This window comes from Talpa europaea (assembly GCF_964194135.1).
Source record: "Talpa europaea genome assembly, chromosome: 10".
Classification (NCBI taxonomy): Eukaryota; Metazoa; Chordata; class Mammalia; order Eulipotyphla; family Talpidae; genus Talpa; species Talpa europaea.
The window spans coordinates 11,437,912-11,448,577 of NC_140077.1; the positions used below are offsets into that span (position 1 = coordinate 11,437,912).

The following is a 10,666-nucleotide window of genomic DNA, read 5'->3' on the forward strand; positions in this document are numbered from 1 at the left end:
TAATATAAAATATTTAATCATTTCATATTTATCATGGGTACTTTCTGTTTATTTTGGTAATATAAAACTTGGACGTCAACATCAGCCATGCTATTAAAAGGGCAAAATGGGCCAGAATATAAAAGATTATCCAGGTTTATTTACCTTTCCTAAGAATTAAGGCAGAAAAAGAAACCCCACATCCCAGACCACAATGTTGACAAAATGACGGGACTTTGGGGCAGAGGCCTTCAAGCAAGATACTGTGTCCCAGGGTTGTTAAAGACATTGTTTTAAAGGAATAAATGACCAAACCCTCAATGACAAAATTTTCCTAAAACCAGTCTGCCTGAGAGACCACATCCCCTTTCCCAGGCTCCAATTTCCCACTGCATGACAGCGGGGCAGACTTCACCGGAACCTTAGCCGATGTTTGCAACCTGAGGGATGATTCCAGTATCACTATCACGAGTTCCCTTGACCAGACAGTCTGGAGTGTGTCTGCTCATATGAGGTAAGGGAGAAGGACGGCATTAGAAATGAGGCTATCAGGCCTCCCTGGTGGTGCAAGGGGTTAAGACACAACCTATGAAGCTATCCAGAGCCACTGCAGCATGAGTTCGATCCCCGGCAGGGAGCTGCCCACACAGTGCAGCAGACCTCTCCTGGCTCACCCACTGCTCCCCTTAACAGTGTATTTCAGTCAATCCAACTGTTCTGTTCCCCACTGTCTCTGGTGAATCCTCTCATCCCTTGCACCTCTGACCTGCACCCCAGTTCTTGAATGTATAAATAAATAAATCTTTTAAAAACAACAAACAAACAAACAAAAAAGAAATGAGGCTATCTAGGGCCACCTGAGCTGTTTCAAGTGACATTTTGAAAAAATATGTGCCTTGCAGACTTGACTGGAGGGGTATGGCTTTTGCAATGACTGTCTCTTTCACCTTGTTTATTCCCAAAGGCAACTTGCTATTGTGGGAGAGCCCCATGAGCACAAAACAAACACTGATTTAAGAAGGAAGATACAGGGCTGGGCTCTGTGTTCCTTTCCTTCCTGCTTCTTTTCCTTCCTCTCCATCTATCCATTCAAGAATTAGAATTCTATTCATCCATCCTTCCATCCACCCATCCATCCATGCATCCTTCCTCCATCCATCCATTCATCCATCCATCCATCCATCCATCCATCCATCCATCCATCCTCCATCCAGCCATCTATCCAACCGTCCATTTATGCATCCTCCATCCATCCCTCCATCCACCCATCTATTCATCCACCCTAAAATTAGAATGCCTTTCATTCATCCAAGAATTAAAATTCAGAAAAAAAGACAGCTGTCACAGGGATGCCTAGTTACATACTTAGTGATCTAAAAAATGCTATCAGGCCTTTACTGACAGAGAGCAAGCCTTCCATGACTGACTGGTTTGACAGGAAGGACTGGTTTGTTAGCTCCATCACATAGCAGACTTTTCTCATAAGTGAATTAGCTACATTTGCATCTCCCAGGTATTAACAAAACGTATTTTTAAAAGCATATAGTTTAAAAGAATTGACCCAAAAAAGTATATCAAAAAGTATTTATTAATGCCATTTTAATTATCTTATCTGTTGGAGTATTTTGTGTTAAATAAATTGCCCCTAAGTAAAAGAGGAATAGATTTAAGTAGCAGTGGTCTGAGAAATTTTCACAAATACTTTTTGGTACATTTCCCAGAAACTGAGAAAGTAAATGTCTCAAAGGGCTGAGTAATACTTCCTTTTGTAAATAGATAATTTCAAAGTCTTTATTTTTGATATAATAGAAGAAGAACCTACTGGAGTTGTCATTTTTGGTGCAGAAATGAAAAGGAATTCAAACAATGACATTATTCTAAGAAAACTCCTGCTGTTCCATGTATTTTATTCATGGTTTCTCAGCCTTCTCTCTCTGAAAATGAAAATTAGGAGCAAGAGGTGCTACCAAACTCTTTCTCATTCTAACAAAAAAGTATGATTTGTCTTTTTAATCCTAAAGTAGCTTATGAGAGCCCACCCTCTCAATTATAGTTATTTTAATGCAATTTCTACTTAATTATTTTGATGAGTAATGATTTGAAAATAGTAATGATTTATCAACATGTTTCAATCAAGTGTAAATTTATAATAGGTGAAATAGTAACTTAGCCTAGGAAAAATTATAAATAACAGTGTAGGAGAAATGTCTTTACTCATGATTAAAATTTATACATACATACACATGCATACCTACATATATGTGACAGAGATATATGATGAAGCAATCAATACAAAATATATGGGAAGATAAATCTATTGCATTAGAATAAAATGTAGTGGGGGCGGAAAGAGAATGAAAAAAGTTTAGAGGAAAAATGAAACCACTTAAATTCCAGCTAAAGGTGGTTATAGAATTACCACGGATTTGCATTCCACTGTGTTCAATTACGGGGATGATTTTCATATATCAATATTGATGACCTGCCATTCATTTTCAGAATTTCTGGTAAGCACACCCTCAGGTTTTACTAAGACTTATGAAATGACTGTCAAATGATTCCTGTTTCTTTTTCACTTAGAGACAATCTGGTTAACTCAAATACTCAGAGTTGGAAAAATCAAAATATTATTAGATCCTTTGTAATCATTTTGACAAGAACTTTATGTTGCCTGAAAATGTACAAGGCACACATGACATTATTTTGGGGGTATGTGAGCAAAACACGTGACGGCCTCTGCTCTAAGAGCCTTGCCCTGGGCAGTAGGTTAGTGACCTCCGGGGCTGGAAAGCCTTAGGGAGCTGGAGCTGCAACTTCTGGTCATTTTGTCCGGAATTCTTGAGCCAACATAGCAACCAAAGCCATTGCAACTGGAGTCCAGGATGCTGGGGTGTCCTACTTTTCCAAGTCCTGCCTGAGATGACATGAACCAAGGTGCTCTTTGGGGTAGCAGGGAGTCAGGCTCCCCTTATCACCGGCTTATGGGAGCCCGGCTAACCTCAGCCTTATCCCCCTCAATGTCTTTCTCTGGTGGGAAATACTTCTGATCCACAGGACAGCTCCTGCCTCTTGAGAGAAACCACTGCTCACCACCCCTCCGTGATCAAGTTTAAGGGGAGGTAAGAGACTCCTCCACGTCCCTGTAGCCCTGCTTCTAAGTGAAAAGGACACAGCAGGGACATTAGAGAGCAGTCTGGAACTGTCTGGGCTGTAACTTCAACTCTACTACTCATTTACTGTCATCAGAAAGGTAAGTTATTAAACCCCTGAGTGCCTCAGTTTTCCTATCTACTAACTGATAAATAACTGAACCATGTTCTGGGATTAAGAGGACTAAGTGCAACACTGTGCTGGTCTTACAAGAATTTGTTAAGTGAATTGATTATTATTAAATGGAAAACTTTCACAAGGGAACTCAAGAAAGGAACAAGTGGGGCTCAGTACACAGGCTGCTCCCCACTTCTATGGAGTGCCTCTGAGCGCACCTGAGCTGCTCACCACTAGGGTGCCTGCTTACTGCCTCTAACACGGACTGTGCCTCAGTTCTGGGCAGCTGACAAGCAGATGCACAAGTGCCTAGTAGGACATGCTCATAGCTGGGGAATCCCCCTCACCAAGACTTGCCCCAGGCCCCTAAAGTTGTCACAGACCAGAGCAGGACTCTGCAAACCGACCTCTGCAGCACAAACCTCCTTCCCTGAATGCTGCTCTCGGGAGGGTGGGTGGAAACTGCAGAGGCATGGCAGCCTGCGTGACCCTATGTCCCACTGGATGGCAGGAAACTTACTTGAACACTGACGAGATGAATGAGGACCGGTCGGGCTTAGCATCAACGTCATCATTAGCTGCTAAATCCTCAGGCTCCTCAAACTCCTCTTCCACCACAGTTGGGTTGTCATCGTCTGACATCTGGAGAGAGGGAAACAAACCTGAAAACTGGCACCGAGGGCATCAGTGGCCTCAGGTTATTTTTATTTAATTAAGCCTAAGGATGAGCAGTCTTGCATATTTTGGCTCCAGGGCTGCTGCACCACCAATTCACCAAATGCTTGCATGTCCACACTATTTCAGGCGTCAGTCTGTAGACTGGGCATCCAGCAGCAAAGTAAGCCAATTCCTTGCCCTCAGGGAGCTTCTCATCCAGCATTCTCAGTCTTGTAGATATTTACGGGGAACGAGAGAGTGTGAAGGTCTATCTACGTCTGCAACAAGAACCTTCCCCTAAGTTCCTGCTTATCCTTGGCCTGACACCACTCAAAACAAGTACAAAACCAGCAGCAACCCAGGGCTTAATAAAGCTGTCTTTCTGTTTCAGATGATTTGATATGGCTCTACCCCAAACTATTTTCCTAGCTGGCAGATGGAGGTCTGTATTCCTGAATCTTCGAGAATCTTCACGAGATCTCTATTGTCTAAAAGTTCAGCACTAATCCCATCTCCTTGGGTTTGAAGCCCCTGCATTGTCTCCTATGGGAGCTGGCAAATTATGGCCCACCAAGTTTTTATAAATAAAGTTTTATTGGAACACTGCAAATCTGTTCATTTACAATTGTCCATGACCGCTTTCCTGTCCCAGTGGAGTTCAGTAATTGTGACAAAGACCACAGGGCCCACAAAGCTTAAAATATTTGCTATCTGGGGCCTCCCCGGTGGCGCAGCGGTTGAGCGCTGGGTTGCGAAGCTGCCCGCGGCCTCTGTGGCGCCGGTTCGATCCCCGGCTGCTCCCCGGCCACCGGAGGAGGGTCCCACATGGTGCACAGACCTCTCCTGCCGCCCGCTGCTCCCCTCAGCAGTGTACTTCGGTCCTTCTGCCTGCTCTGCTCCCCGCTCTGGCTCTGGTGAATTCTCTCACCCTCCCGCGCTTCTGACTGTACCCAGTGCATGTAAAAACAAAAACAAACAAATAAAATAAATAAAACATGCCTCTATAAAAAAAAATATATTAAAAAAAAATATTTGCTATCTGGCCCTATACAAAAAAGATGTGCCACAACCTGACCTACAGTGGCTACCAGTCCACATAATCTCCTGCTCAACCTACTACTGATCTAAAAAGTAAAAATAAAATAACAGAAACGCACATTTATTATTTACTGTGCTAATTGTCTTATAAGCACCATCTTACTTAATACTCTCAATAATGCTGTTAGGTCAGTTCTATGTCCCTGGCTTCTGACAGATAAGGAAGCTAAGGCTAGAAAAGTTAAGTAACTTGTCCCAAGTCAAACAGCTAGCAACAGCAGGACTCGCATCTGAAGCCAGCACAAGCACCCCATTACTTGCCTGTACTATATCACCCAATTCAGTTTCCTGGCTCCCTAGTATCACTGGGCACACTATGCCCATTTCAGCCTCTGTCTGGGCTAATGGCTCTCTCTTCCTGAAAGTTACCACCCATGTTTGCTGGATATGCCATCTTTGCACAGGCAGATAATCTAAAGATTCTTAATCTTTAGAAATGCCAAGAATTTTAAATGGCACCTCCTCAGAGGTGTAACCAGCCCTCCCCCATTCCCTTTACATTCCTATATTTGTCTCTTTTGTCTGCATTCTATTTATTGCATATGCAAACACAAAGGTGTGAGTGTATCTTGCTAAGTAAATATTAATTGAATAGACAGCTGGGAGGAACAAACAACCCTAGGGAAGTGAATTAGCTAAAGGACCCCCTTATTCAAAAGCAGAACTGTCCTAGCGTCATTTCTCCTAAATGCAGGCCCCAAGTTCCCCGTGGAAAGACCATCTTCAGCCAAAGGGAAATCTCTCAGACTCTGATTTCTGCTGGTCTCATCTCTGAGCAAATGCAGAGAGCAGAGGCGGGTGTGCACCCTAATATGCTCACAGAGCATCTATGTGACTGACTGAAGATACTGTACCCCAGAGCACCAGGTGGGAAGAAAGAATGCAATGTGGGGAGGTGTCCAAGGGAACAAAGCACTGTTCCCTTGTGACCTTCCAGCTTGCCTTCGGTGTGATCTGAATACTGAGGACAGAACTGAGAGGGAGGAGTATCCAGAAGCTAGATGTGCACAAGGCCATGAGAAGTCAGGCGCCATCTTGTTTCTCAACAGATCATGAATCTCCACCATCACCACCAGCATATTGGTGTTGGGGGGCAGTTTTTAGATTAGAACCCAAAATATTTCTCAAAAACAGAGATAACCCTATCTCAGAGGAGATCAGCATAAGTCCTGGCAAGCAAAAGACTCCTGCCAGCTTTTATTTCATCTCCTTACATAGACTTGGTTACTTTCAACATGGATTGTTATTAGCAAAGCACAGAAATATTTTCAAAATTAACAAGTTAGAGTACGTAAATTTACCAGAAAAGGATACTACCTTTGACCTGAAGAATTTAAGGCTTGAGCCTTTGCTAATACTCACCTTAAAGGCTGAATCTAGGATGTATGATGATAAAACAAGGTGACTGCTAAAAAAAACAAGAAATGGAAGAGTTTAGGAAAATGGCTCTTAAGAAAATCAATCATTTGCTTTAATATTATTGGGACCATGGAGAATAATTCTGGAGACTTCTCTTTGCTCATTCAAAGAACACGTACAGGAAGTCTAACGCTGGAAGCCCTATGGAAGGAGTTGGGGCTACACCTGGGAACAAGCGGACCTGGTCATGTGTCCTTGGGGGACAGAAAAGAGGATGTCACTGATGTCAGGCTACAAACCAAGTGGCCACACCAGGGGACTTGACTGAGCTGTCAAGGAATTAGGGGGAGACTCGGTGTGATAGGAGAAAGGGAAGCTGCTGAGCTGAGAAAGGTGGAAGGCTGAGCTGAGGCAGGGCTCAGTGAACCTCTGACCAGTGCCATCAAAGGAGGGAGTCAGCTTGAACTCTTCCTCCTTCCTTGTCACCCTGGACTTAACTACGCAGGCTGATTTCTATAGCTCAGTGGCGGCAGGCTTTCTGGAGCTTCCCTTTCAAACACGAGGGCAGAAGGATCTTCTGTTCGAAGCCCACAGCATCTTCCTGGGTAGCTGCTGAACATCATCAGGGAGCAGCAAGCATCCTCTCTAACAGCCTGCCAGAGTGGGTGTCTGGCACAAGTCAGCGTGGGGGGCTTGCCTCTTACATCTGTAAGGCTACACGTCCCAGGGCTAATCACCTCATCAGCCGCAGACTTGGCTTTGACCCCTAAGGCCACTCATCCCACTGCCCACCTTAGCTGGGCCTGCCCGGAGCACACCTGGCCCTACTGTCTTGTCTCACCCCTTTTGTAAGACTCGGGCTGCCAAAAGCAATCATTCAAGGGGTACCACTTTCAATTGTTAAACACACCAATCTTCTCTTGAAATGAATTAATACATGATACACATAAAGCGCTGACAGTGCAGGGCACTCCCAGTTAGCGGTTATTATTATTATTACTCTTCCTCCATTAGGATTTTAAGGACAGTTGACTCTTGAACACCGCTCGTTTGAATTGAGGGGTTCACTGTTAAGGGACTTTTTTCTACTCATTGGTTCCATATTCAGGGATTCAACCAACCACCCCCAATGCTGGCTGGTTGGTTTCAGGGATGTGGCCAACCGTAAGTGACACTTGACAGCAAGGGTGGGCAACAGGCCCCCTGAATGCTCTCTTCTGCGCCGTAAAGACATTCTCCCTAAGGAGCTGGCAGAAGCAGGGGAGGTGGGCTTGTCCACTGTAGGTAGCACTTGAAGGAGGAGGGGGTTCTGCTGGGCACTTAAGTCCAGGTCCCCCGATGCTCCTGGCCATTGCCTGGACCCTGGGCCTGTGCTCTGCATTTCGGGGAAGAGGAACTTCCGTTTCTTCAAAGAGATAAGAGACCCTACCACACCGCTAACGAGGGGCAGGGGTGGACTCTGAACTAGGCGGAGGGCTGCAGTGCCAATATTGGCCCTGCTACCTGATACAGAGGACAGGCTCAGTCCTGGAGGAGGAAATAGCCTGCAGGAGGCAAAGGTTAGGGCACTTGTAGACAGCCCTGCAGGAGGTGCAGGGAAAGTCTTGGGGCTCACTTCCTGGATGAATGGATTCGACAAGTGACATTACTGCCCCATAAATGGTAAAGCTGAACACAAGAAGGGCTTTGTAAGGCTGCCTGCCCTTTTCCACTTCCACTTCCACTCTTGACCCCACGTCAAGAGTCCCCGTGGGGTACCCCAACAGGGAGGGCCGGGAGCGCCAAGCCGGGGCCTGGGCATGCTCTGCACCAAAGTCACCTCCCTCACCCCCGCAGAGTCCTCCAGTGCAGGGTAAATGGTTTTCAGGCTTTTCTGCCCTCCCACCATCAGGATTACCCTGCCTGATGGGCACCTGCAGTTGTTACACCGTTGTATGCGACTGACTTACCTCTGCGGGCCATGGGAGGAGTTTTGAGATGGTCACCAAGAGAAAAAGAAGCAGGAGAGAGGCAGGAGAGAGAAGGGCAGAAAGAACACCAGAGAAGCCCAGAGTGAAGACTTGCCGGGGTCTTGAGGGCCTACCGGCCCCCTGGCGCCCCGGCACCCCTGCCCGCGTGCACCTGTTGCTGCGCTACATGTAAAGCTCAATAAAAGCCTGAGGAAGCCGCCGAGGGCTCCAGGACCCTCCTTTACCCGTCTGGTCTGCCTGATCCTAGAAACCTGCTCTGCGCCCTCCTGGCACGACGCCAGGGATCACGTCCTCCCGATTGAAGAGACGAGGCACAGACAGGGCCAGGGCCCAGGGCAGACAAGCAGGGGCGGCGGGAACTGCACCCCAGCGCATCTGACTGTTAGCCTGGGACTAGAGCGCCTGTACCCGCGTCTACACCCACCCGCCTTCTCTCCAAATCCCCTAGAGCAGGGCGCGTTCCAGGCCGCCGGCCTGGAGAGAGAGGCGCACAGCGAGCGCGGGCGGGAGGCCGGGCGACCCTGTCCCCAGCATCTTCGCGGGCCATCGGGGTCGCCCGGCCAGACGCAGCCCGGGGCCCGCGGGGCAGCGCGCGGCGGGGGGCGGGGGCCGGGCGGGAGCGCGCGGCGGGGGGCGGGGGGCGGGGGCCGGGGCCGGGCGCGAGTTACCTTCCCCGGGCGGCGGGCGGCGGGAGCGCGGTGCGGGGCCGGGAGGGTCTGGGCGAAGCGCAAAGCGAAAGCAAAAGCTGCTCCGCCGCGGGGGAGGAGCCGCCTCCCGCCGGACGCCGAGCAGGCGGGGCCCCGCGCGCCGCCCCCGGCTCGGGGTGTCGCGCTCCGCGGAGTTGGCGCCGAGGAAAGCGCCCCCGCGCCGCCGCCGTCGGGGCTGGGGGGCGGGGCGCCCTCCGCAAAGGGGCGCTCCCGGGGCGAGTTCGCACGCGCGCACGGAGCGCGAGGCGCACGGCCGGCAGAGCTGGGAGGGCTCCGGGCGCGGCGCCCCAGTTCCCAGGAGCGCGCTCTGCAGCACTGGCCGCGCTCGGTGACCGGAGGGCGCCCTGCAAACCCCGAGCCCCAAGACTGAAGGGCGCCCCGCAGACTCCCCGGGCCTCGACAAAGGGGGCTCTCAGAGTCCCTCTCCCCTCCTCCTTCTGCCTGGGGTGCGGCCTTCGCACGCGTGTGGGGACCCGGTTCCCACGGCCCCAAGACTCCCCCGCCAGACCCCTCACTCCAGGCCCTGCGGGCTCAGCCCAGGCGGCGCCTCTGCAGGAGCTTCCAGCTGCCGGGGAGCAGCTCCTGGGCCCCCTGGGTCTGCTGCGGTTCCCGCCCCCCAGAAGTGGTTCCCCTCGAGGATGCGCTGTTCTTCACCCGTGGGCTGTGAGACGCTGCCTCAGCTTCCCCTGGGGCTTCCACTTGCTCACACAGCCCGCTCCTCGGGGCCTGGCGCGGAGCCTTCGGGAAACGTTTCCTGAGCGCCCCCGCGTGTCAGCCTCGGGATGTGCGGCCAGCCTCGGCCTCCGATGCTTTTCTCTCCAGGGCTTCTCAGGGCAACAACGGGTTAACTCAGTTACACTGTGGTTTAAATATCTGAGAACAAACTACTTTCACTCACTCCAGAGGTAGCTGCTTTTAATGATCTAGCAACACCAACACCGTGTGTGAAAGAAGGGAGGCCTGCATGGCAGGACATAAGGCAATCACCCCACCAAATATCCTCTCCAAAGTCTCCCCAGGTCAGGGACTCTAGGTTTAAGAAAGGTGAGCCCCAAATATGTGTAACTGGGGGATGATGAATGTTGATCGGGACTGTGACCATTTTGTAATATATATTTATATCAAATTATTATCTTGCACACCCCAAAATAATAGTGGTAGATACCAGTTATAGCTCTTAAAAAAATGACTCCAGGCAAGTGTAAGGGAACAATTACAGTTTATTGACTTATGTGAACATCCTAAATTTTCGAATATTTTAACAGCTAAGCTACTCTATTTCCAACATGGCTTTGCTATCAGTGGAATGTGTGTCCCTCTCCCAGATTCAGATGCTAAAACCTCTCACTTGATGGAGTTGGCAGGTGGGGTCTCTGGGAGGTGCTTGGATGGGGGAGCCATCCAGAATGGGATTAGAACATGAATACATGCATGATTAGAGAGACCAAACAAGCTTCCTGACCCTTCTACCCTGAGAAGACAGAGAGCTTGCAGTTTGCAAACACAACAAAGCTTTGCCAGAACGTGACAGTGCTGGCACCCTCATCTTGGATTTCCAGCCTCCAGACACCTGTTTCTCTGGAAACACCTCTCCTGTCAAGTTGTTGGGACAAGAAGTGGTTGCTGCTT

The 10,666-nt window shown here is 49.0% G+C and overlaps 1 protein-coding gene across 1 annotated transcript in view; it reads right to left on the bottom strand.

Moving 5' to 3' along the window:
- The window catches only part of LOC311178177 (caspase-7-like), a gene marked incomplete at both ends in the record, with an annotated part of 28,052 nt that extends 19,730 nt beyond the window's left edge, over positions 1 to 8,322 (bottom strand). Inside the window, 3 exons of the mRNA XM_084244552.1 lie at positions 3,767 to 3,888; positions 7,790 to 7,887; positions 8,310 to 8,322. Of these exons, the coding sequence (XP_084100678.1) occupies positions 3,767 to 3,888; positions 7,790 to 7,887; positions 8,310 to 8,322 (233 nt within the window). The remainder of the gene's footprint in view (positions 1 to 3,766; positions 3,889 to 7,789; positions 7,888 to 8,309) is intronic.
- Between the last annotated feature and the right edge of the window lie 2,344 nt (positions 8,323 to 10,666).